The sequence below is a fragment of the Gracilinanus agilis genome, chromosome 3, assembly GCF_016433145.1.
Source record: "Gracilinanus agilis isolate LMUSP501 chromosome 3, AgileGrace, whole genome shotgun sequence".
Taxonomy (NCBI): domain Eukaryota; kingdom Metazoa; phylum Chordata; class Mammalia; order Didelphimorphia; family Didelphidae; genus Gracilinanus; species Gracilinanus agilis.
Genome location: NC_058132.1, coordinates 17,465,259 through 17,491,801, shown reverse-complemented (window position 1 = coordinate 17,491,801; position 26,543 = coordinate 17,465,259). Strand labels below are relative to the sequence as shown.

At 48.5% G+C, this 26,543-nt stretch overlaps 1 protein-coding gene across 1 annotated transcript; it reads right to left on the bottom strand.

The window, feature by feature from the left end:
- Window positions 1-897: 897 nt before the first annotated feature.
- Window positions 898-25,400, bottom strand: ATP1A3 (ATPase Na+/K+ transporting subunit alpha 3). The gene is made up of 20 exons (XM_044668521.1): window positions 25,353-25,400; window positions 20,867-20,995; window positions 20,459-20,518; window positions 20,058-20,261; window positions 19,201-19,314; window positions 18,736-18,870; window positions 18,403-18,520; window positions 11,906-12,174; window positions 11,083-11,281; window positions 10,815-10,924; window positions 10,061-10,195; window positions 9,240-9,432; window positions 5,499-5,674; window positions 5,235-5,371; window positions 3,931-4,081; window positions 3,452-3,620; window positions 2,983-3,137; window positions 2,554-2,677; window positions 1,316-1,461; window positions 898-1,032 (listed from the first exon to the last, which is right to left on the bottom strand). Exons 1-20 carry the CDS (start codon window positions 25,398-25,400, stop codon window positions 898-900), a joined length of 2,907 nt encoding a protein of 968 aa, XP_044524456.1.
- Between the last annotated feature and the right edge of the window lie 1,143 nt (window positions 25,401-26,543).

The window sequence follows — 26,543 nt, the reverse complement described above, 5'->3', positions numbered from 1 at the left end:
CAGAGTCAGAGAATCAGGGAGGCAGACAGAGACCCAGAAACACGATGGGAGATAGACTCAGAGACAGAAACAGACCATGACTGAGAAACAAGGAAAATAGAGAGAGAGAGAGAGAGAGAGAGAGAGAGAGAGAGAGAGAGAGAGAGAGAGACCCTATGAGAGGGAGACAGAAACACCGAGGGGGGCAGCAGTGGGAGGGAGAAAAAAGAGGGAGAGAAGGAGATCCAGGGATGCCCGTGGATGCCCAGAGATACAGGGGGAAACAGACATAGACACTCTCAGAGACAGACACCACGTCATCTCTCCAGATAGTTCCTGTCCATCTTATTATACAGAGAGGGCAGTAAAAGCAGAGAGTCATGGAGAGAAGGAAGGGGAGGAAAAGAAAGAAAGAAAGAATGGAACGGCAGCTCACTAACTCAGTGGATAGAGAGCCTGGTCTAGGGACAGGCAGTCCTGGGTTCAAATGTGGCCTCAGACACTTCCTAGCTGTGTGACCCTGGGCAAGTCACTTCACCCCTCATTGCCTGGCCCTTATGGCTTTTCTGGCTTGGAACCAATACACAGTATTGATTCTAAGGCAGGTGGTGAGGGTTTATTTAAAAAGAAAAGAAAAATGAAGGGGGTGGATCAGGAAAGACGATCATGACGACAGGAGAGCGTGAGACCACGAGATCCAGAGTGAAACATCCGTAGAGAAAGAGACAAATGGAGAAATCCTCCAGAAGATGGAGATACTCAGAGACATACCCAGAAACAGAGAAAGAAAGAAATCTAGGGCCTGAGAGATGCTAAGAGAGAGAAGCAGCCAACTAGAGACACACAGAGAGGGATAAAGACTGAGACAGAGACACAGAGCTCAAGGAAGAGATGGAGACGCCCTCCTGCCTCCAGCCCTCACTTCATGCCCTGCTGGAAAACAGAGTTCCTTCTGGTCTTGCAGATGATGAGATCTGCCCACTGCACAACCACGATGCTGACGAAGAAGGCTGTGTGACAAGTGAACTCCACTGACTTCCGCTGCTCATAGGTCTGGGGGAAGAGACATGTGGAAGAGGGGTTAGCCTCCCACTTCTTTCCCTCCTCCAAGAAGCTCTCCCAGATTAACTCCATACCAAGGGCTTGCTCTACTGCCCACCTCAGGGAGTCCCTCCCACCTCAAGCTCCCCAGAGTGAGCTTTCTGGGGGAAGTTATATTTTGTCCTCTATAGAGGATTCTCCAGCATCGATATCCCTCTCTGCACACCTTCTTTCTCTACTCCAGAAGCTTCCAAAGCTCTCCATCCCATGCCTTTGGAGGCCCCTCTTTACTCACCCATTGTTGCCCATAGCTATCCTCAAGGTCATTGACGGTTCGGTCATCCCAGTTGAGCCGAATGCCCACGAGGTTGGAAGGCAGGAAGCCGTTCTCCGCCAGAATCACAAAATAGGCAAAGAAGCCACCCAGAGCCTGGATCATCCCTGCAGGGGACGGGGGAGGAGGGTTCAGTTTGGGCAGAAACCCCAGGTCAGGCTCCCTTTTGAGGTTACTAGAGGCTACGGGTTCCTTAAACCCCATCTGTCTTAGGATTCAGAGATAGGTGGGACCCAAGGACTATTGAACCCTAGAATAACCTCCTCATCTTACAGGTGAGGAAACTGAAGTTCAGAGACATCGAGAAACTTCTCTGAAGCACCCCAGGGGCCTTGGTGCCCTGAGATCACACAGATAGCCAGAAATGTACCAGGGATAAACTTCCCAAGGTCATCTTAAATGGATGGTCTCACCTGAGAGGAGACGGTCTCACCTGAAAAGGGTAACCAAGAGCTGGCTATATGCCATGCTTTGTATTGAGCACTGGAGGTACAAAAAGAAGGGCCCAAACAGAGCATATCAATGACTGAGTATATGCAGGCTTGTGAGATGCTTTGCAAAGCATGCTCCAGCTTATTTTGTTTGGTTCCCATGATTACCTGGGAGGTCGGAGTTTTTTTATTATCCCCATTTTGTGGATGAGAAATTTGAGGCTAAAAGGGTAAGTGACTTCCCCAGGGTCACACAGCTATTTGACTCTCTAGGTCAGGATTCCATCTTAGGTCTTTCTGATCCCAAGTTTGGGAGCTCCACCCATTATGTCACCTACCTGAGAAGGTGCTACCTAAGAGGGCCCTCACCTGAGGATCACACCTGTGGAAGGTTACCTAATGCTAATTGCTGTGGGTCACCTAAGGGGTTTCACCTGAGGGATCTAACCTGAGGAGTCTCACCTGAGAAGGGTCACCTGAGGGGTCTCACCTGAGAAGGGTCACCTGAGGGATCTCACCTGAGATGGGCCATCTAAGGGATCTAACTTGAGAAGGGTCACCTGAGAAGGGTCACCTGAGGGTCTCATCTGAGGGATCTCACCTGAGAAGGGTCACCTGAGGGGTCTCACCTGAGAAGGGTCCCCTGAAGGGGCATCTTTCCTAAGATGAGCCACCTGAGATAGTAACCTGAGCCCCAGCACCCCCAGGAGCCTTAGATGCCCTGAGCCTGACACCCAGAGGGACTTGGCAGATAGACTAACCCCTTACCTATCTGCCCATATGCCATACTAATGAGCCTCTCGTTCACCAACTTATCCGTCCTTGGGTTTCGGGGCTGTCGCTTCATGATGTCACTCTCAGCAGCCTCATAGGCCAGGGAGATGGCAGGTACCTGTCCGGGAGAGACCAGGAAGCCGCCTCAATGAGGTCCCACCTGAGACAGGTTATCTGAGAGGAGCCGTCTCAGCTGAGACCACTTACCAGGTGATAATGTCTCCTCTAATTTGGGTGACTCAACAGGGTCTTGAGAAGGGAGACTTAAAGGGCTCCCTCCCCCAGGAAGGTATTTGCACCGGCTACCCTAGCACCTTGGAAGGACTTTCAGGCAGCCCCATCCCCTAACTGTTAGCCACACCAGGATGCTGATGGGTCTGAGCTTCCCACAGTCCCGTGAGGAAGCTGAACGGAGGGTCTCACCATATCTGTGCCCAGGTCAATGCAGAGGATAGTGATGGTTCCCAGGGGCAGGGGGATGTTTGCCATGATGAAAAGCAGGAAAGGGGTGATCTCAGGGATATTGCTGGTCAAGGTGTAGGCAATAGATTTCTTCAGGTTGTCGAAGATCAGTCGGCCTGAGAAAAGGAAGTCTCAGGGGTCAAACCAGGCAGTCCCAGCCTCATGGGAGGATGGGAGGCAGGGAGGAGACAGATGAAGAAGGCTGAAGCCCACAGAGAACCTCAGAATGGAAGGGTGCTTCTAGATCATTCATTTAGCACTCCCCGCTCCCTTTTCAAGGAAGGGAAGAGATTTGATTTGTCCAAGGGCCCCCGAGGGTTCAGAATTATAGAATATCAGAGCAGGAGAAGACCTCAGAGACCATCTAGTCCTTTTGTTTTGTGGACGGGGAAACCCAGTGGGTCAGTTGGCAGAACTGGCCTCTCCTTACCCTCCTCCACACCAGTGACGATGGAAGCGAAATTATCATCCAACAAAATCATGTCGGCTGCCTGCTTGGAGACGTCAGAGCCGGCAATGCCCATAGCCACGCCAATATCCGCCTTCTTAAGGGCAGGTGAGTCATTCACGCCATCCCCAGTCACTGCTACAATAGCACCCTGTGGGAAATGGGGTGAGGGAAGGGAGAGGGAGGCAGGGACTCAGTCTGCTGGGCTCCGGGCTTTGGTCTCTCTTCTGGACCCGCTCAACATAGCCCCTATCCTCCATGGATTTCACTATTGAACCTACCCATCCATTACCTCAGGAATCCAGAATTCTTTCTCCCAGCCCAGGTAGAGAGCTCCCCATCCACTAGCATTCACAGCCTTTGCCTGTCTCAGAGACTCAGTCATTTGTGCCCCCAGCCCATGATCCCTCGGTGACTCAGGAGTCCAGCTCTCCCCAAGACCCACGTGTCTAAGCTTTCACCTGTCTCTGGCAGCCTTCCACAATGATGAGCTTCTGTTGGGGGGAGGTTCGGGCAAACACGATCTCTGTGTGGTTCTGCAAGATTTCATCAATCTGCTCTGAGGAGAAATCCTTCAGGTCTGTGCCGTGGATCACGCAAGCTTTGGCGTCCCTGCATAGGCACAGAAGGTTGGTGAGGGATGGCCCAAGTCCTGGGCAAGAGTAAAAGAGGAGAAAGGGTGAGAGAGATAGACAAGATACGATGAGGGAGACAGAGAAAGGGAGTGAGGGACAGGGAGAGAGACAGAGACAGCAAGAGGGAGACAGACACAGAGAGGAGGAAGGACAGAGGAAGAGAAATTGAAATCCACAGAAAGATAAAAAGAGAGGAGAAGAAGGGGCAGCTGGGTGGCTCAGTGGATTAAGAGCCAGACCTAGAGACATGAGGTCCTAGGTTCAAATCTAGCCTCAGACACTTCCTAGCTGAGTGATCCTGGACAAGTCACTTAACCCCCATTGCCTGGCCCTAACCACTCTTCTTCCTTGGAGCCAATACACAGTATTGACTCCAAGATGGAAGGTAAGGGTTTAAAGAGAGAGAGAGAGAGAGAGAGAGAGAGAGAGAGAGAGAGAGAGAGAGAAGAAGAAGAAGAAGAAGAGACAGGCAGACAAGGACAAGAAGGATGAGTGTTGGACAGAACAGAAATAGAGGGAAACAAAGATCATAAACTTAGAGCTGGAAACCTCCTCAAAGACCATCTTGTCCAGTCCCATGTTCTGGTTTGAGGCCCAAAGGAGTTAAATTACTTGGCCAAATTAACACAGACTAATAAGTTACCAGAATCTCTGATAGAGGGAGACAGAAAGAGAGAGGTGGGTGGGACAGGGAGGCAGAGACAGGGGTGGTGGGACAGAGAGGGACACACACACATACAGAGGAAGAGAGGAAAGAAAAGGGGAGGAGAGAAGGGGAGAGAAGAGAGGGCTAGGGAAAGACTGAAAAAGAGCATAGACAGAGAAACAAAGGGGAAGAAAGGGAGAGACAGAATCAGAGAGACAGGGAGAGAAAAGAGACAGAGACATAGAGACAGAGACAGAGATGTGTACAGAAAATATATACAGTAAAGAAAGATATGGAGAAAATACCATTTAGAGAAGAAGCAGAAGGGAGACTCAGCAGACCAAGCTGAATAGAGAAAAAGAGACATGAGGAGGACTCAGCAACAGAGTGAGTTGGAGAGTCAGAGGGGGATCAAAGAGAGATGACAGGGATAAAAGAAGCAGAGCAGAATTAGGCAGAGGCAGTGGGTCCAGGACTTCCTCACCTGGGATTGACCTGGCTCACAGGGATGTTGAGCCTGGCAGCAATGTCCTCCACAGTTTCATTGCCCTCTGAGATGATCCCTACACCCTTGGCAATAGCTTTAGCTGTGATGGGGTGGTCGCCAGTCACCATGATCACCTACATAGCAAAAGAGGAAACAAAGATCATGGCTGCACCTCTTCCCCTTTACTCTGCCCTTCGACCCACAGAAACTCAAGTATCTTGATTCCCTTCACCCTCAGAAACCCAGGCATCCAGACCCCACCTTGATGCCAGCACTTCGGCATTTGCCCACAGCATCAGGGACAGCAGCTCTGGGTGGGTCAATCATGGACATGAGGCCAACGAAGCAGAGATTGTCAGTGGTGAAGTTGACATCGTCACAGTCGAAAGCAAAGCCCTTGGGGAACTGTTCCTCAGGCAAGTAGTAGTGGCAGAACCCTAGCAGGACCCAAGAGAAATGGTTAGAATTTAGGATTTGGCCCCACCTCCCCTACCTTAAGACCTGCATCCCCAACATGCCACTTATCCCCAGAGCCCCAGTCACTAATCTCACAATCTTCCAGTCTCTAAACTCCCAGTATCCAAATCTTTCTCCCCACTTCCCAGTCCGGTTGACTTCCAAGACCTTATCTCACTCTGGTCCTCAGTGTTCCTATTTCCCAGTGTCCTTCCTCTATCCCCATCTCACATTCTATAATTTTAAGGTTTACAAGGCTCCTTCCTCATAGCCACCTTGTGAAACTGCCTGCAGATATTATCATCTTGATTTTGTAGATGGGAAAACTAAGGATAAAGTGATTTTCCCAAAGGAACATAGCTAGTAAATGCCAGAACCAGGAGACAAAGCCAGGACTCCTGACTCCAATGTTTCCAAATCTCTAATGCCCAACGCTTCAGTATTCTCTTCCTCTGATTTTCAACTCCTCATATTCCTACTCTTTCAGCTCCCCAACTATCCTATTCCTATACACCCCCAATGTCCCAATCTCTCATCTCCCTAACTATGCAGTATCACCAGCCAGCTATCTCTTCAGCCCCTAAGTTCCAATGCTCTTTCCTTTATTCACTCAGATTCCCTCAGTTTTCTAATTTTTATGCCTCAAGCCCCCAACTCCCTAGCTCCCTAACTTCCCAATTTTCCATCCATTTAGATTTCTAATCCTTTAAATTCTAATTCCCCAGTCTCTCAACTTCTCTAATGCCAGCTCCACATTTCCTCAATTTCTCTTTCACCCAGGTACCTAATATTCTGCCTCTCAACTCTTTCTTCCAGTCCCCAACTTCCTCATCTCCAACATCCCAGTTTCCCATCCCCATAAACCTCTAGTTCCACATTCTCTAATTTCCTGAGTTTATTTTTCCATTCTTCCAATCCCTATCTCTCCACATTCAATTTATCCTCTCAGTCTCTAATTCTTTCCCAACCTCTCATTCTCCCATTCTTCCAATAGATACACCATTCCTTAGTCTTTCAACCCACTAACACAACTCCTCCAAGTCCTTGACCCCTCAGCTTCCAAGTCATCATTTTATCAATCTTATAGCCCCCCTATTATTCAGCCTTCCAGTTCCCTATACATCCAATGTCCTACCTCCTCATCTTTCTGGTCTCTCAGTCTCTCATCTCATATTCTAATGTTCCATTCCTCAGTCCCTCAAGTGCCTATCCTCCAGTCCTCCAACTCTAGCTCCCAGTTCCTCAATCTTCTAGTACCCCGTCTTCCAATCTTCTATCCTCCACCTTCATATTTTGTCTCTTCTTCCTCTGTTCTCATTCCTTCATCTCCCAAATTCATTGCTCAACTAGAACTATTTTTTCCAACATTAGCAGTGATCAGCTAATTGCCATATCTAATGGTTTCTTCTTAGACCTTGTCCTTCTCAATCTATCTGCAGTATTTGATTTTGTTGAACATGCTCTCCCTCCTGGATGTTCCCTTCTCTTTGATATTTCCTGACGTTACATGCTCCTGTCTCTCTGCTCAGTTCTGATCTCTTTGGCTGAATTATCATCCAACACCAGTAACTGTTGGTGTCCCCTAAGGCTCTGTGTGGGGGTGCCTCTTTTCTATATATAATCTCTCTTTTGGTGATCTCACTAACACCAGTGGGTTTAATGATTGTCTTCATGTAGATGACTGACGCCCAGATCTGTATATCCAACTCCAATCTTTTCCCTGAGTTTCAGTCCTACATCACCAAGTATCCAATAGATATTTCATATGGGATGTCTCAAAGACATGTCAAATGTCCCAAACAAAACTCTTATCACCACTACCACCAATCCCTCTTCTAGACTTCCCTCATTTCTGTCAAAGGCACAACCATTTTTCTAGTCACCTAGGTTCATAACCTTGTTTTTTTGCTTCAACTCTTTACTGTCCTTATCCCACACTATTCAATTAGTTGCCAAATCTTGTGTTTCTTCCACTGCAGCTCCCATCTCTTCCCTTCCCTCCACTCACATAACTACCATTCTTGTTCAAGCCCTCACCATCTGTCCCTTACATTATTGGAAATACTTCCTGGTTCACCATCTTGTCTCCAATCTCTCCCCATGCCAGTCCACCTTCCACCCTGCTGCTAAAGTGATTTTCCATAAGGGTAGAACTAACTTCGACTTCCCTACTTTACAAACTCCTGTGGTTTCTGTTGCATCTAGGATTAAATACAAACACATTTGTTTAGCTTTAAAAGCTTCACAACTTGACCCCAACCTATCCTTTTATTTTACTTTTTTTAAATTTTTACCTTCCATCTTAGAATCAATACTGTATATTGGTTCCAAGCCAGAAAAGCCATAAGGGCTAAGGCAATGGGGGTGAAGTGACTTGCCTTGCCCAGGGTCATACAGCTAGGACGTGTCTGAGGTCAGATTTGAACCCAGGACTTCCCATCTCTGGACCTGGTTCCCAATCCATTGAGCCACCCTGCTGCCACCCAACCTATCCTTTTTTTTTTTTTTTTTAATTTTTTTTTTTTAAACCCTTAACTTCTGTGTATTGACTTATAGGTGGAAGAGTGGTAAGGGTAGGCAATGGGGGTCAAGTGACTTGCCCAGGGTCACACAGCTGGGAAGTGTCTGAGGCCGGATTTGAACCTAGGACCTCCCGTCTCTAGGCCTGGCTCTCAATCCACTGAGCTACCCAGCTGCCCCCACCAACCTATCCTTTTAATCTTATTTAACATCACTTCCCACCCAGACTCTGCAATCAAGCCAAGCAATCAAGCCATTGTTTCTGGCACTAGCTGTCCCCATGCCTAGAGTATGTTTCCACCTTACCTTTACCTTGAAGAATCTCTTTCTTTCTTCAAGACTCGAGCTCAAGTATGACTTTCTACATGAAGTCTTTTTCGGAACCCCAATCTGTTTGAGGCCTCCCCTCCCTAGCTACCTTGTATTTACTTAATTTGCATTTATTCTCTATATAATGTGGACTTGCCTCCCTCATTAGAATGTAAGCTCCTTGAGAAGAGGGGTTATTTCAGTCTTTGTATTTGTATTTTCAGCTCTTAGCATGATCATTGGAACAAAGTTTGTCGATTGATTGATTGACCTTCCACTCCCCAGTCCCCCAAATCCCCATCCTCCTAGTCCCCATTTCTTCAAAACCCTATTTCTCTAGTCTCCCAACCTGTATCCCTCAGGCTTTTGTTGAATATCTCCAATTTGTCTTGTTTATATCTTGTTAGTACACAGTTGTTTGCATGCTGTCTCTTCCCCCTGCCCTCATTAGACTGGGAGTTCCTTAGGACCAAGAACTGTTTCCCCCACTCCATTTTCTTTGCATCTCCAGTGCTTCCTTCACATAGTGCTTGACACATAGTAGGTACAATTCCCAAGCCTTTCAGTTCCCTTTTCATCTAATTCTCCATTCTCCCCAGTTCCCCAACTCTACTTTCCCAGGCTCCCAGCAATATAGAACATTCCTTCTCCCACCCCCATTCCCATTCCCTTGGTGCCGAATGAAGAAGTGAAGATGTGGGCCAGGCTGAGCCATACCAAGTACTCGTTCTCCCAGCCCACCCAGCTCCAAGTAGGCATTCTGGAAAGCCTCCTTGAGTTCATCATCCAGGGTCTGCTCTTTGCCCTGCAGCAGAATGGTGGAGCATCTGTCCAAGATCCTCTCAGGGGCACCCTTCATCACCAGCAGATATCGATTGTCATTGGGGTCCTCTGTCTCGTGGATGGAAAGCTGGGGAGGTCCATTGAACAAGTCAGGGCTGGCCCACTCTTCATCATTTACTCCTCCCTTCTCCTCTCTCTCTCTCTCTCTCTCTCTCTCTCTCTCTCTCTCTCTCTCTCTTCTCTCTCTCTCTCTTCTCTCTCTCTCCATCCATCTCTTTTTCAATCTTAGTCTCATTCTTCATCTTCTTGTCTGTGTCTCTCTCACTCTCCCTGTCTCACCATCTCTACATCTTTGTCTCTCTCCATCTTCCTGTCTCTGTACTTGTCAATGCTGCCCTTCCTGGCTCTATATGTCTTTTGTGTTTTCCCCCTCCCCAATTCTGAATCTGTGCATATCACCTCCTCTTCTGCTTGCATCTGTCTAGCATGTTCTTCTCTCCACTCTGGTGGAAAGAACCCTGGACTGCTTAGAGAGGCAGTCAGGATACCTGAGTTTCAGGCTTACTTCTTTTCCCTTGACTGAATGTGACTTAAACAAGACAACTCCCATTTGGGGTCCCTTGTTTCTCTACCTGTTTAATAGTTCTCTACTCAAAGGGACTTTCCCCCTTTCATCATTGGTGGAGTTGAAGGGGACTCCTCCCTTCATGCTTGGTCATTGGTGGTGGTGCTGAAGTGAATCAGTCCTCACATACCTGGTATTTGTTGGTGGAGTTGAAGGGTATCTCAGCCACTTTTTTGTTCCTTTCCCTCATCAGTTTAACAGAGCCAGATGACAATTCGATGCATTTCAGAAGGGCTGACTCAGAAGCATCTCCTGCCACATCCCTCTGGGGAAACAGAGAAAGGGAAAGGCTATTGGCAATAGTTTCTAGGCTAGCCTGGGGTTGTTGAAGATCAAAGCAAGAAATGAGGAAAGGGGCTCAATCTAAGGAAATATTACTGCTTCTGAGCCAATTTGTGACTGAGAACAAAGTCTTTGAAAGGGAAACCACAGATGGACAGGCATAGGTGAGCACAGCTAAAGGGAGGTGAGAGGGGATGCAAATGGAAGGGGATGAGCACCCAGATGAAGTGGGGAAGGAAAAGAATGACTGTAGAAAAATAAAGGTCATAGCCAGAAGGGAATCGGGGAAGTGGGAAGCAGTTCTAGGAACTCTAAATTTGGAGTGCTGAACTGGAAATCATGGGACATTAGTTTAAGTCTTCATTCTGTCACTTCCTAGAACTTCAGCAAATTACTTAACTTCTCTGGACTTCAGTTTCCTTATCTGTAAAATGAGGAAGTTTGGACTAGATGGCATCTAAGGTCAATTCCAGTCATTTGCCTATGAATCTCTGAACAGTCACAATCTAAACCACACTGTATGGGCTGGGGTCAAGAAATGAATCTGATAACCTCCAGGAGTTGAAGTTGGTGGGAAGAGACAGTCACTAGCCCAGCCCCACCTTGAGCACAGGTATATTGTCCTGGCCTCCCTTGAAGACAGCTCGGTTGCAGAGGCCGGCAATATGGGACAGGGCCACCCAGGTGTGGGAGCTCTTGTCAAATGAGGTTCCTGTCAGGGGTGTAAGGACAGATGTGGAGTCAGGGTAGGACTCATTCCAGGTTCCACAACCTGACAGCATCCCTCCAGGTGCTCCATTGCCCCAACATTCCTTTGATACTTCCCCAGTCCCTCTGTTTCCCCTCCTACAGCCAAGGGGTCACAATCACCAGATTGATCCTCAGTGGTGTCTGCCTCGTGGATCTGGTTGTCAAACCACATGTGGGCAACCGTCATCCTGTTCTGGGTCAGGGTTCCCGTCTTATCTGAGCAGATGGTGGAGGTGGAGCCCAGGGTCTCCACAGCCTCTAGATTCTTTACCAAACAGTTCTTCCGGGCCATACGCTTGGCCGTCAATGTCAGGCACACCTAGAGGGGAGGGAAACTTTGGTGTCCAGCTTCCCAGCCCCTACCCTATGAAGGACCAAGGTGTCTGGCTCTACAGCTCCTGTCCTCTTGGGGGACACTAGTGTTTCATATTCCAGATTATCCCCCTCTCAAGGAAAAAGTAAACTTTTCCTCTCAAAAAAATGTTCTTATTTCAAGTCTAACATTTTTACTTTACCAAGGGATGCTATCCCCCTTGACAAGGGAAAGGTCTTTCCCCTTCAGGGGCCAGACTGTGTACCACTCAGGACTGAGACACCCTATTTCCTACCCTTTCCATTCTCTCCAGCGCTCTGGTGTATAGTTGCCTAGATCCAGACCTTTTCAAAGATCCAGGCATCTTGTCCTTCCAACGACCACTACTTGGAGATCCAGGCTTCTAGCTATCTGAGCTGACCCTTTTCAAGGACTTGAGATGTCCATTCCTTTAGCCGGCCTTCCATTCAACTTCCCATCCTCCAAGCGATCCATATGGCCCGATCCTCTAGCCCTCATTCTCCATGACTCCAGTCATCTAACCTCCTAGTGCCCACCCTACAAGGAAACCAGGGGCCCTAGTCCTTTACCCCTCCCCTTTCAGGGACCCAGGCATCCCAGAGCCCTTACAGTGACAGTAGCCAGCAAGCCCTCAGGCACATTGGCCACGATGATGCCAATGAGGAAGATGACAGCTTCGAGCCAGGTGTAGCCCAGGATAAGGGACAGGATGAAGAAGGAAACACCCAGAAAGACAGCCACGCCTGTGATCAGCTGGATGAAGTGTTCAATCTCAATGGCAATTGGAGTCTTGCCCACCTCCAGACCTGAGGCTAGAGTTGCAATTCGGCCCATCACAGTCCGGTCACCTGTGGCCACCACCACACCTCGAGCCGTGCCTGAAGGACAAAGCAATCCGTGAGAAAATGCATGAATGGGAGGTAAGGAGGACCCAGTAGGAAGAGAGGGGTTCTACTAAGGGAGGCAGAGTCTTAGCAAAGGGAGAATGGAGTGGGATTGGGAAGGGAAAAATGGCTCAGTATTGGGATAGGGGCTCAGGGAGGATACAAGAGGTTCAGAGAGAGGAAGATTGCATTCAGTAAAAGGTCTGGAGGCATGTAGGAAAGGGGTGAAGGCTCCATTAAGAGATAGGGGAATGAGACCAGTTGTGTGGTTCAGGGGATTGAGAGTCAGGTCTAGAGATTCAAATTTGGCCTCAGAGACTTCCTAGCTGAGTGACCACAGGGAAATCAGTTGATACCCAATCGCCTAGCCCTTACTGTTCTTTTGCCTTGGAACCAAAACACCGTATGGATTCTAAGATGGAAGGTAAAGGTTTGTTTGTTTGTTTGTTTAAAAAGAGATAAAGGAATCAATGAGGGGGTGGGGCAAAGGGTTTCAATGAGATAATGAGTCTTTATGAGAGCTTAATAGGGTAATGGGAGACTGTGAGAATATTGGAGCTCTGATGAGCAAAGCAAAGTTCAGGAAAGATAACATGGGGCAGTAAAGAGATGGGGACTCAGTGAGGAAATGGGACTGTTCAATAATAGGAGGGGAATTCAGTGGAGATATGATAAGGCTCTGAAGTGGGCTGGAGCTTCAAATGGGGGATACAGGATGGGAGTTCAGTGAAGGGGACCTGTTTCAGTGAGGTGGTGGTGGTTCAGTTGGGTAATGAGAAGGCTCAGTGGTGGGCTGGGGACTCCATGGGGAAGTAGGGGCTCAGAATTGGGCTAAGAACTCAGCAGCAGAAAATGTGAGCTTAATTAGAAGATGAGGATCAGTAAAGGAAATGGGGCAAGGGGTTCAATGAGATGAGAAGTCTTCATGAGGGCATGGAGACCTCAATAATGTGATGGGGACTCTCTAAGAGGATAGGAGACTCTGAAGACTGGAGGTCTAGGAAAGGAAAGACTCAGGGAAAGGCAAGGGGGACCCAACAAGGAGACAGGAATGTTCAGTGAGGGAATCAGGCTATTCAGCAAAAGGGATCAATCATTGTTCAGTGGGGATATAATGAGTCTCTAAAGTGGGTTGAGAATCCAGTGAGGAAGTGGAGAGTTCAGTGAAGAGGATGACATTCAGTGGAAGGTAGAAAGTAGAATGAGGCAATGATGAAGCTTGGTGGGAAGACTGAAGATTCAGTAGGAGAGATAAGGGGACCAAGTGAAAAGGTTCAGTGTTCAGTTGGGCAATAATGAAGCTTGGTGGTATGCTGTGACTTAATGAGGAAATAGGGGCCTGGTGATGGGCTGGAGACTTAGTAGGGAAATGGGGGCCTCAGTGAAGAGGAGGAGCTCAGTAAGATAACAGGGGATTCAGTGAAAAGTACCATAAAATAGTAGGGAAAGAGGGTCAGTGTTTGGCCGGGGTCTTGGAGGGGAAGTTGGGGCCCAGTGTTGGGTTGGGGATTTAGCAGGGGAATAGGTGACTCGCTGAAGAGGATGGAGTTTCAGTGAGAGTGATGAAGGCTTAGTTAAAAGATGGGCATGGAACAATGGGGTTTCAGTGGGAGGATGGGTCTTTATGAAAGTCTGAGTGGGGCTAAATAGGGGGATGGGGCTCTGTGAAGGTATGACTCATCAGTGAGTGGGATGTTAGCTTAATTTGAGTAACAAGGACTCAGTGAGGGGGATGGTGGAGAAAGTGAGAGGGATGGAGACTCAATAGGAAAAACAGGGAATGAGTCAGAGGAGTTAAGGACTTAGTGAGGAAATAGAGATTGATGATAAGAGTGATTGTTTAGTGAGGGGGACAAGGATTTTAGTTAAGGCATCAGTGGAATAGGGGCTTAATTGAGGGATAGGAGATCAGTAAGAAGGTAAGTCATCAATAAGGCATAAATAAGATAAAGGCTTAGTGAGGGGGGAAAAGATTTCAAGAAAACATGGGGGTTTAGTGGGGAAGATGGGAGCACAACTGAGGAATGAGAACTCAGTAAAAGATGGAGATACAAAGGGGATGGGGTCTCTGAGAAAATGAGGGTTCAATGAGCAAAATAATGGTTCATTTTGTGTTAGGGTTCGGGGGTTAGGAGCAGATAAGGAGAATAGGTGACTAGGTAAGGGAAGAGGGTCTTAATCCCATAACTGGAGGCTCTGTAAGTAAGTTGAGGGACCACTAGGGAAATGAGTGCTCAGAAAGGAGATTGGGGCTCAGAGAATAAGATGCTAGACCAGTGGGCCGTGGAAGTCCAGGGAATAAGAGAAAGAGCTCAGGGACATGATGGGGGCTCAATAAATATTGAATTGAAATTACAATAGACTGAAAGAGTAATTTAGGGGGACATATGCTCTGCAAGGGGATGGGATGTCATTAAACAGATGAAGGGCCTAATGAAAAAGATAAAGGTTCATGAGGCCTCAATGAAAACATGGGAATGTAGGGATGTAGGGTTAGAGGAATGGTAAATGGAAGCATGGTTTAATGAGTGAGTCCATAGGACCTCATCATGGAGTTCAGAGAGAGGGGGAAGACTCAGTGAGTTGATGGGTGTTCATCAAAGGAATGTGAAGCTCAGATAAGGGAATGGGGAACTCAGCAATGGGAATGTAGGTGCTCATTAAGAAGCATGAGGAGCCTAGTAAGAGGGAATGAGGGTTCAGTGAGTAGGGTACATTTTGGTGGAAGTTTGCAGGCACAGTGATAATGATGAGTACTCAGAGAAGTAGTCATCTGATGGGCTCAGAGAGGGGTTCAAAGGTTCAGTAGAGGCTGAGTGAGAGAAGTGTGGACTTATTTAAGGAATGAGAAACTTATGGATCGATAAGAGAGGATCAACAAACTTATGGATCAAGGTCCTCTTTATGCCCTATAATAGAGAGAGTTGGATGGGGCCTCAGTGAGGAAAATACAGCCTCAGTGAGGGTTTTGATGGCTCAGGGAGAAGGATGAGGTCTCAGAAAGGGAATAAAGCTTAACCAGAGGGATTAGGGGCTCACAAAGGGAATGAAGGAATCACTGATAGGGGTCAGGTTCAGTGAGAAAACTGGTGGCTCACTGATAGGAATGGAAAGCTCAGTAAGGAAAAAGAAGCTAAATGAAGGTAATAAAGACCCATTGAGAGTATCTAGGCTCAATTAGGTAATGGGAAACACAGTTAGGAGTTGTAGTTCCCTCAGGGAAATACAGTGACTTATATATGGGTTGATTGGAGCTATTGTTACATATGAGTGGATAAGGGCTTCTTAAAGGAAATGGGTTCTCCATGAGAAGAATGAAGTATTTAATGAGGGATATGGGAAAGAGTGCTCAGTGGAGGGATCAGGAACTCAGAAAAGAGTCTGGGAGAACAGTGAGTCGAGATGAAGCTTCATCAGGAAGGAAGACAATGTCAGGCTCAGTGAAAAGGGCAGGGACTAATGGATAGTTGTAAATGGATGAGGTGATGGAGTCTTGGTGAAGATGATAAGGGCACAGTAAGGGATTGGTAGGGTTGTGTGTGTGGTGACTGAGTAAAGGGCTCTGAGAAGAAAATGGGTCTTGGTGGTAGACATGTAGGCTCAGTGAGGGGGAATGAGGGGGTTCAGTCAGAGGAATGAATGATTATCGATTGGATGAAGGGAACACAAATAAGAATGGGTGTTCATTTCGGGGAATAGAGGGGCTAAATGAGAGAATCAAAAACTAAAAGAAAAGGATGTGGACACGACGAAGGAAAAATCATCTCAGTGCATGGAATTAGGGCTTATGGAGTGAAGTCAGGGGACCAGAGTTCAAATCCCAACTGTGACACTTAGTAAATGTGTGATCTTGTAAGTGTAACTTTGCTTTCCTGGGTCTCAAATCCCTTATCAGCAAAACAAGAGACTTATATCTCTTGAATCTTGGTTCCTGAGATCTTTTCATCATCTATGGTCCCCTGTTCCTATGATTTCAGAGAACAGGATGAAGTCTTAATGAGGGAAGGTTGAAACTCCAGGAGGAAACGTGAACTCAATGGAGATTGGGGCTCAATGAAAGTTATGGAACTCTAAAGGTATTAGGATTCAGTGAATGGAATGAGGGTTAAATGAGAGGGATGGGGGACTCAGTAAAAGGATGAGGAGTTTTGAAAGGTCTAGGCAAAAGTGAAGCTCATTAAAGGGTTGGAAAGCAAAAGAAGATAAAGGTACATTGTCAGAATATGGGCTCAAAATTTAAGGTGCTAATGAGGGGGATACAAAATTAGGGAGGAGGAGGAGGTGACATTAGAAGCATTGGGGGCTTAGTGGGAACATGGGAGGCTTAGTGAGGAAGATGAGGGCTTGGTGACCTGATAGAGGGCTCAGATTTAAAAATGGGCTCAGTGATGGAGAGAGAGATTTTTATGATAGGATTGAGGCTCAATGAGAAGCATAGGGAACTCACTGAGGGAGATGTGGGGTTTGGTGAATGAAATAGGAATTCAAGGATGGTAACAAGAGTCCATTGACGCTTAACTGGGAGGATGAGAAGCACAGTGAACAGATCAAAGCAGAGAGAGGAGATAGGTCAGCTGGGAGAATGGTTGAAGATGACCAAAGTAAAGGAACTAGAGTTCAGTGAGCAGCATGGGAGCTGAGTAGTGTCAGTAAGAAAAGTAGATTCAAGGTAGAAATGCAAACTTAGTAGCCAAAATGAGGGCTCAGGGAGAGTTGTAGGGTCTCATTGAGGGGCATGAGAACTGAAGTGGTCAGGGTTCAGTGTTGAAGATAGAGGATAATTGAGGGAGTGATGGGGATGGAGAACAATAAGGGTTTTGTTGAGGAATGAGGGTTCAGTGGATATGGACTCAATAAGGGAGACTGGGGAAATGGGGGCTTAAAAGGGGGCAATAAAAACTCACAAAAATGAGAGGGAAAGGATCTCAGTGATGGCAGTAGGGATCGGTGAATTAGGGGCCTAAATTTGGGGAATTACTGGGGGAGTCGGGGACCAGAGGGGATGACAGGGGCTCAGTGAGGAGATTAGAGTTCAATGAAGTTAAATGAGAGGAATAGGTTCTCAGTGGAAATCATGGAAGATGTAAGTATGGGAATATGAGGACTCAGTGGAAGAGATAGAGACTCAATAAGGGAGACAGATTATTGCAGGGAATGGAGGTTAGAAAAGGGGAATTGTAGATTTGTAGGAAAATGGGGGCTCAGTAGAGAAAATGGGGGCTCACTGAGAGGTATAGAAGAAGTGAAGTGAGGGGAAAAGAGGCTCCTAGACATGGAGAATCAGTCAGACAATATAGGGACTCAAGGGAATGGGGGATTTGGGGGACATGGAGGCTTAGTGAGAGTGATGGGGACTCAGTGAGGTATTAGAATCCATTGAGTTGGATGGGGGTTCAGTGATGGGAATGGAGGCTAAGTAAAGGTGATAGGGGCTCAGTTATGGTAATGGAGTATCAATGAAAGGAGAATGTAGATTAGTGAGGGAATGAGGACTCAGTGGGAGAGACAAGACTGAACTGGAATGTAGATATTCAGTAACGGATTGGGTATTATTGGGGAATTAGGGATAGTGGTGGAGATGGGAGTCAGTAAGTGAAATGGCAGATTTGTGGAGGAAATAGAGGTTCAGTGGAGAAGATGGGGATTCATTGAGGGAGATGGAGATTAAATGGGGACATAGGAGCTCCATGATGGTGATGGGGAATCACTGGGGAGAATGTGGGATTAGTATGCAAATAGGGACTCAGCAAGTGGGTAAGGGCTCAGTGATGGTTGTGGGGGATCAAGGAAATGATGGATTTAGTGGAGAAATGGGGGCTCAGTTAAGGGATCATATGAGAAAAGGCTAATTCAATGAAAGAACATAAGGTTCACAGGGAATGGCAGCTACATGAGGGGGAGAGGGGCTCAGTGATCACCCTAAGGGATCAGTGAGAGAAACAGGGGACTAATGGGGGCACTGGGGGATCACTGAGGAAGTTTTGTAGCATGAGAGGGTGAGGCTGGTAGGAAATAGAACAGGGGTCCGTTTGAGGGATGGTGGCACAGTGAAGATTCTGAGGGCTCAGAAAAGGAATAAGAGCTCAGTGGGTGGGATGGGGGTTCAATGTATTGGATGACAGCTTAGTCAGGAGGTAGGATGTTCAGCTTATGCCAGTCCCATCTGCCTCCCCTTCCTCCCCTTATTATTCCATGCCTCAGTTTCCCCTGGGATGTTCCCACCTTCCACACAATTGGTGGAAAAGAAGGTGATGTTCCGAGTCTCCAAGGGATTGTCATGTGTACAGTCTGGGGATCGTGTCTGGGGCTCAGATTCGCCAGTCAGAGAGGAATTATCCACCTGGAGAGAAAAGTGCAGTAAATGAGGCAGGGATCGTCATGCTAAGACCATTGGTGCAGGAGGGAGGCCAGCTGCCCTGAAGAGGCGGGCCTAGGAGCAGGGATGTCTGCTTCCTTGAACCCGAATCCCTGAGGGACCAGAGGCAGGGGCCCTTGAGTCCACGGGGGCATCCGGATCGAGGACAAGCTGAGGAAGGGGGACAGGGTCTGACTCACCTTGCAACCATGTGCCGAGATGATCCTGAGGTCAGCTGGGACTCGGTCTCCACCCTTGATCTCAATGAGGTCACCAACTACCACCTCTTCTGCGTTCACCTGCATCTTCTCCCCTTCTCGGATCACCAGGGCTTGCTGCAGGAGGCATGGGGGAAGGACAGGGAGGGAGAAGTCAAAATTGTCTCTTCTCTGGTCCTGCCCCCGCCTATGGCCTCCTAGTGGCTGCCTAGCTCTCTGGGGGTCCCCCAGCCTCTAGCAAGAGGCTTCCCTGGTCCTCTAAGCTCCTTCTGTCTCTAGCCACCACTTCCAGGTTCTTCCATCTCAGAGCAGGCTCCCGTTTCGGCTTCAGCCACTCTGGACTTTTCCTTTGGTTCTTCTAAGCCCCAAAGGCCAAAGACCTCACCCAGTCCCCAGCTCTATGGCCCCAACCTTCACATGCCTGCCCCAGCCCCCAGAGCCCCTGACCTGAGGGACCATGTTCTTGAAGGATTCCATGATTTTGGAGCTTTTAGCCTCCTGGTAGTAGGAGAAGCAACCGGTGATGATGACCACAGCAGCCAAGACGATACCCAGATACAGCTGAGGGAAGGAAGCCGGCAGAGCTCAGAGAGACGTCCCACCTCCAAGGCAGAGCCTGCGTCCTGCCTGTGCGTGTCTTGTGTGTGAACTACGCCCCTGGTGTGGCCCGTCTGTACCATTCGCTATGTAAACGAGCATCCTGGCCTCCTGTCTGTCCCACGCGTGTCCCAGACACACTCGAGAAGTGCAGATCCTCAGATCTGGGACTGGAAGGGACCCAGGGCTTCCCTCTTCCAACCCCCTCATTTTAAAGAGGAGGAAACGCAAGCCTCAGTAGTTGAAGGAATTGACCTGTTATCACTGTGTCTGAGCATCAGGACTGAGGTTTGAACTCGGGCCTTATCTTATACACGTATGTCCGTGACCTACATCCGGTGCATGTACCTTGTGTGCATACAACCTACGTGTCCCGTGTGTATGGAGGTCTGCATCCCCTGTCTCGGTGTGCCCCACATGACAATTTATTCTGAGTCCCGTGTGGGTCTCCCGATTAAATATGGCCTCCATTCCCTCTAGGGCTCCTGAGTCCCACATTCCGGTGTCTGCTTCATCGCAGATCCCAAGAAGTTTGCCATACGCCCCCCGCACGGTCATATCTCCCACGTGCCTCTCCTACGTGTCTCCCCTGTGTTCCACACTACCTACAGCCACGTATCACTGCGCCCCACATCCCGTGTTTGCCCCTCGCGTGTGCCTCTGGCACCCTACAGCCCTCCTCAATGTTCCGGCCGCCCCTCACTCACATTGTCTCCTGCGGGGTCGTCCTCAGTGCCTGCCTGGATGCCGTAGGCGAGGAAGCACAGAATGGCCCCGATCCACAACAGGATGGAGAAGCCTCCGAAGAGCTGTCGGCAGAACTTGACCCATTCGGGGGTAGTGGGGGGCGGCGTGAGGGCGTTGGGTCCGTCTCGGGCCAGGATCTCCTGGGCTTTGCTGTGGGTCAGACCCTACAGGACACGTATCTCAAACAGACCGGCCCTGCCTGCAAGGACTCCTGGGCTCCAGATCCTCAGCCACGCCAGCCACTCAGGGGCTCCGGGGGTCTCGAGCCTCCAGCTTCTGCCCTCCCTCCCGGCTCCCCTTTTCCCGGGCAGCTGCCCTTCTCCCCCAAGCAGTCCAAGGGCCCCAGGAGTCCAAGCCTTACCTGCACACAGTCTGTGTTGTATTTCCGACAGACCTCTTCCACTGACATCTTGTGCTCTGTCTAGGGGGCAGGAGAGGGGAAGGTCTTAATCAGGCAGAGCTGGCCCAATGGGGCTGGGGCAGGGAGGAGGGCTAACAGATGGGGGAGGAGCGATGAGGTTATGGGGCGGGCCAGAGCCTTACAAAGGGCGGGAAAGGCAAGGAAAAATCATGGTCTTAGAGATTTAGATCTGGAAGCCCAGCTCCTTATTTTACAGATGTGGAAACTGAGGCTCAGGGAGGGAACAGGTCTCAAGGTTACACAGATGAGTTAGTGGTGGATTCAGGCGAACGACCTAGGTCTTCTGACGCCACAGCAGAGCTGGGGAGGGGTGTGATTTAGGAAGGGGTTCCTAGGGACAGGGCTCACCATGGCCACCTCCTTCTTGAGGTCATCCAGGTCCCGGCGTTCCTTGGGCGCCTTGCCCTTCTTGGGCGAGCCCTTATCATCTTTCTTGTCCTGCGAGGTGGCGACACGATAGCTGTCAGAGTGACCACGCTGCAGGCAAGAGGAGGTGACAGGGAGGGACGCCCCCACAGTGCCAGGGCCTCACCCTGGCCAGCCTCAGCTCTGCCCTTCAGACAGGCGTTATCTTGACATCTCTCAAATTGTCTCTCTCATCTGTCTCTCCCAGTGTGTGTGTGTATGTGAGTCTGTCTGTCTGTCTGTCTGTGTCTGTCCTGTTTCTGTACCTCTCTATTTCTTTTTCTTTCTCTCTACCTTCTTCAGCCTCTGTTTCTGTCTCTTCTGTTGTTCTTCTCTGTTTCCATCTATCTCTCTGTCTCTGTCTTTGCCTCTTGGTGTCCCTGCCCATCTCTTGTCTTTGTTTCTGTGTCTGTCTCTTCTCTTGGTCTCTGTGTTTCTTTTCCTCTGGGTCTCTCTCTTTCTTTCTTATCTCTTTTTCCTTGGTCTCTTTGTGTTTCTCTCCCTCTGGCATTCTCTGTCTTTGTCTCTCTGTCTCTGTCTCTGTCTTTCTCTGTGTCTCTGTCTCTGTGTCCCTGTCCCTCTCTCTCTCTCTCTCTCTCTCTCTGTTTCTGTCTCTCTCTGTGTGTCTCTGTCTGTCTGTCTCTCTTTCTGTGTCTCTGTCTGTAGCTCTCCTGTATGTCTCCTCCTCTAGTTATTTCTCTTCTCTGTCTCTCTGTCTCTCTGTCTCTCCCTGCCTCTCAGTATATCACACCCTTTCAGCTTCTGTGTCTCTTTCTGTCTCTCTCTTTCTGTCTCTGTCTCTCTCTCTGTGTCTCTTGTTTTTTCCCCCTATGTCTGTATATCCCTGCCTCTCAGTATATCACTCCCTTTCAGCTTCCTTATCTCTTTCTGTCTCAGTCTCTGTCTTTCTCTGCTCTGTCTGTATTCCCTTGTATGAGCATGTGTGTCTCCTTCTTTGTCTCTCTTTCTCCCTCTCTCTCTCTCCCCCCCCCCCCTCCTGTGTCTGTAGATCCCTGCCTCTGAGATTATCTCTCCCTTTCAGTTTCTGTGTCTCTTTCTGTCTGTCTCTGTCTCTCCCCCCTCTCTGGGCTTGACTTCCTTTCAATGGTTCTTTCTTTGTGTCTTCTTTTCTGTGTCTCTGTCTTTCCCTCGCCCCCACCCCTACCTTGCTGTTTGTGTCTCTGCCTCTAGCTGGCATGCATTTAAATGCCTGTGCCTCTCCCCTTTCTCTCCCAGACCAACATTCTTGGTCACATTGTCCCATCTTTGCCTCTGAGTCTCTGTTTCCCCATCTGGTGACCCTCCCAGATCTTCCTTTATTTAACGTCCCCCCCCCCCCACCTCCCTCCTCAGCTCTGGCCCTCCTCCTCCTTGAGGAGTATATGAAAAGCTAGTCTGCAAGATAGAGAAAGACAGTAAGAAACATAAAGAAAGGCAGGCGATCAGAGAGACAGGGGCAGAAAGGCTGAGGAGGATAGAGAGGGGCTGGGGAAAATAAAGGAGGGGGAGTAGATCCTGTCCTCTCCTCTCCAGCTGGGCTGGATCCCTAAGCCCAGCCCAGTCCTCAGGCCAGCTCATCTGCTTCAGGGATGCTAATCCCCTGGTGACCTTGCAAAGAGAATCAGGGAGAGGGAAAGCGAACCACTCTCCCAACACACACATCTAACCTTCTCCAGACCCTCAGGTGCTGGGATGGGAGGCTGCTGACTGACCAGGGGCATTTGCCAGTCCTTCTCAGTGGCTTAGTAACCTTATCTGTGAAATGGGGTCAGTGGTTAGAGTAGATGGACTCTGACATTGTATGAGAGACATAGAATGACAAGAAAGGACAGAGAAAAGGAGTCATAAGGAGAAACAGGGAGATAGCCTGACCAGAAGAAGCAGAAATATAGCAAGGAAGGGAAGTAAAGGGAGGGGCAGGGGAGCAGAGATAGGCAGACAGAGATAGGAGACAGAAAGAACTGGGGAAGTAAAACCAAGAAAAGGCAGATTAAGGGAGAGATAGGAAATACAAATGGAGAGAAGAGAAAGAGTAAGAAGGATAAAGGGAAAAACTGAGATGGAGGGACACAGAAAGAATGCAAAAGAGGAAAATACAGAGAAACATTTATCAAGAGAAATAAATGGAAAGGAAAACAGAGATAGGGATAGAGACAGAGAGATGGAGAGAGACAGAAAGAGAGAGAGGTAGTCAGAAAGAAACAGGGAGGAAGAAACAGAGAGGAAGGTGAAGATGGAATATATTCATATTTATGTAGTGCTTTATGCTTTACAGGAAAATGGAGGCACATAGGAAGACAGAGAAGGAAAAATGGGAGGGAGAAGGCAGCCATCAGAGTGCAGGGAAGAGGAGAATGAAGAGGTCCTAGAAGGAGGGGAGACCTGGCCACTGGCCAATCCTGCAGCAATACTGCGCTCTAGGAGAATAGGGGCACTGGAGTTGGGCATTAATGATATCTGTGGACCCTTAGAGGTCCCACAATACATAAGGAGAGACACAGAGACTTTGGGGAGAATGAAACCAGGATGGGGTAGATATCTGAAAGATGGAGAGACAGAAAGACATGGGGAGAGAGGGACTCAGATGCCAAAAGTGACTATGACAGGCAGAAACAGATGCTGAGAAGCAGAAATAGAGAAGTACAAAAGTGATGGAGAGACAGAAAGATGGAAAGAAAGAGATCAAGAGAGGAAAATAAACTTTGGGAGTCAGAGACCTATACTATAGAGGAAAAGACAAGGGCATGGGTGATGGGAGATAGAAGATAGATCCTGAATTCCAGTGTTTCATACCCCACCCCCAGCACCCTAAACCCAGGAGCAAATGTCAGATTACTGTGGGTATAAATGCTTAGATCCCTGAGGTGAAGGGGCCTGGGGGATAAGTACATCTGAGAAGTCTCCTTGAACAGGGGGCATCTGACCCTGGAGTCAAGGCTGGAGGGAGATGGGATGCCTACTCAGGCTGAGAAAAAGACACAGATGGAGACACAGCAGGGCACAAGGAGAGAGTGAGGAGGGGGAGGAGGTGAAAAGATGAGGAACATGGCAAAGGAAAGCCCAGGGGATGCCCAGTTATATGGCTCCTGCCTCTGTGTGTTTTTCTATTTGATTGTATCACTGTGTCTTCTTTAGTTTCCCTGTCTTTATACCTATCTCTGAATCTCTCCATTATGTCTGTCCTGTTATCCCACCTCCCTCTGTCTCCCCACTCTCTGACCTTCAGATTTCCTTTCCCCTTTCTTAATTTCCTAATTTCTGACCTTCAGTCTTTCCTATCTCCTTGGTAGAAATTCAACTGGAGGCAGAGACTGAGAGACAGATGGTGAGAGAGATGGAAAGACAAGAAAGAGGCAAGCTGATAGGTGCAGGAAGATGGGAACTGCAGAGAAGCAATGCGGGAGGTGGGGGGGGGAGCTATTAAGACACAAGGACACAGAGGTGGAAGAAAAGGACACTGTCCTAGAGTGAGAAGGCAACAGAAACTGAGGGACACAGGGAGACCAAGTTAGGGATACATTGTGTGATGGAGAGACTGAAGTATAGGAAAGCAAGAAAGATAGAAAGGAGAGGTAGACTGTGGAACAAGATAAGAGACACTGAGGTACAGAGCTATATGTTGGGTAGGGGTGAAATCTGCTCTCTCTGTCCACCACCACCCCCACTCCACCCTCTGTCCCAGTCTTGATCTGTCTCTAGCTCTCTAGCATTTAGAATCTCTTCCATCTTTGTTATCCTATCTCTTTCCCCTTATGACTCCCACCCTACCTTGTAGTACCGTTGTTCTAAAGCCTTGCTGTGCCCCTCTGCTTGCCTCTTTCATGGTCTATCTCTTACATTCTCTCTCTCTCTCTCTCTCTCTCTCTCTCTCTCTCTCTCTCTCTCTTTCTCTCCCTGTGTCTCTGTCTTTCTATCTCTTTCTTTTCAACTTCACATCCCTAGAGTCTCTAGTTCTCTGGATCTCTCTTGTAATTATTTATCTTTTCCTTTCAGTCTATATCCCATATCAATCTCTTTTTTTCCATTATATTTTAGTTTCATTTTATTCAATTCTGTCTTTTCAGTTCTACCTACTTGTGTCTCTCTGTGTCTCACTCTTACATTTCCCTTCTTCTATTTCTAGGCATCTTAGATCATTTGCCTTTGACCCTATATCTTCTCCAGTGTCTGTCTCTGCCCCACCCCCCATTATCTCTGTGATATTCTCTCTGTGTTATATCTATCTGGTCTCTCTTCCTCATCCCACTCCCAATTTTGTCTTTCTTAAAATCCCATAATCTATTTCATTTCTTAACCATTCTCCCAGTCTCCCTGTATGGTCTCCCCCCTCAGGCTTTCTCTCCCCATATTGTCCCCCCTCCAACCAGGCTTCCTTTCCCAATATCCCTCACCCTTTCTTGAGGCATTGGAACTCCCCAACCCAACTTACCTGGAAGTCAAAAGCCCTCATTCCCTTCTCCTCCCACCCCAGATTCATGTTCATCCTTATTTTTATCCTCCTCCACCCCAATCCCATCTATCTTCAAGCTCATTCCCACCCTTCATCTTTATCCCACCCTCATTCCTGTCCCCATCCTCCATCTTTATTTCAATCATGGTGCAGTGGGAAAAAAAAAAGACTAAATAGGATAGCAAACCCAATTGGGTCCAAATTCCAAGTCTGCTCCCTACTCCTCTTGGTGACCTTGGGCAGGTCCCTTCACCTCTGTGGGCCCAGTTTTCTCATCTATAAACTGAAAGGACTGGGCTAAAAGACCTCTGGTGTTCCTTTCTGTTCTAAATTTCTAATTTTCATTGTCTGGTCCCCATTCAGGCTTAGCCCTTCTGCTTTCTTCTCTTTCTCTGTGCTTCTCACAGTGTTACCCACCTCCAAGCTTTCATCTTTACTCCCATCCCCATCCTCTATATTTGTCTGCATTCCTAACTCACATTTACATAGCCCTTTAGAGTGTGCAGAATACTTTCCACACAACAACCCTGTGAGCAAGGTCCTGCAGGTATTACATATTACAGATGGGGAAACTGAGGATTCCAGAAGTGATATGCCTAATCCAGGCACACCCAGTGCCAGAGCTGAGATTTGACCCTTGTGTCTCCTGACTCCAGGGCTAGACTCTTTCCCTTCCACTATCCCTGTCTTCAACCCATTCTCCCTCGTCCTCCATTTGTAATTCCATCCCCATCCCCCATCTTTATCCTCAAGCCCATCCAGAACCCTATGCCCTGTTCCCACGCTCCACTCCTATCTCCTCCCCCATCCTCCATCTTTGTCCCAGTCCCCATCCCCTTCCTCTTGAAGGCCATTTTCCCCAGAGCCCCAGGGCTGAGGATCAGACAGAATGGGATCCGGGTCTGCGGAGGGGGTCAGGAAACCGGAACGACAGCATCTGGTGGAGAGACCCACGGACAGAGGCAAGGACACACAGACAAGGGCACAGGGACACGCAGCTCCAGCTTTCTCGGGCTCAGATGCTGATTTGCTTCCTCCCTCCCTCCCCCCACCGCAGGGGCCCAGAGCTCCCTCCTCCTGTCAAGTCCCCCAGGGCTGGGCAGCTCAGGCACGCACGGACACACACAGACACACACACACCTAGCAGCGGCGGCGGCGGCGCACTGCGGA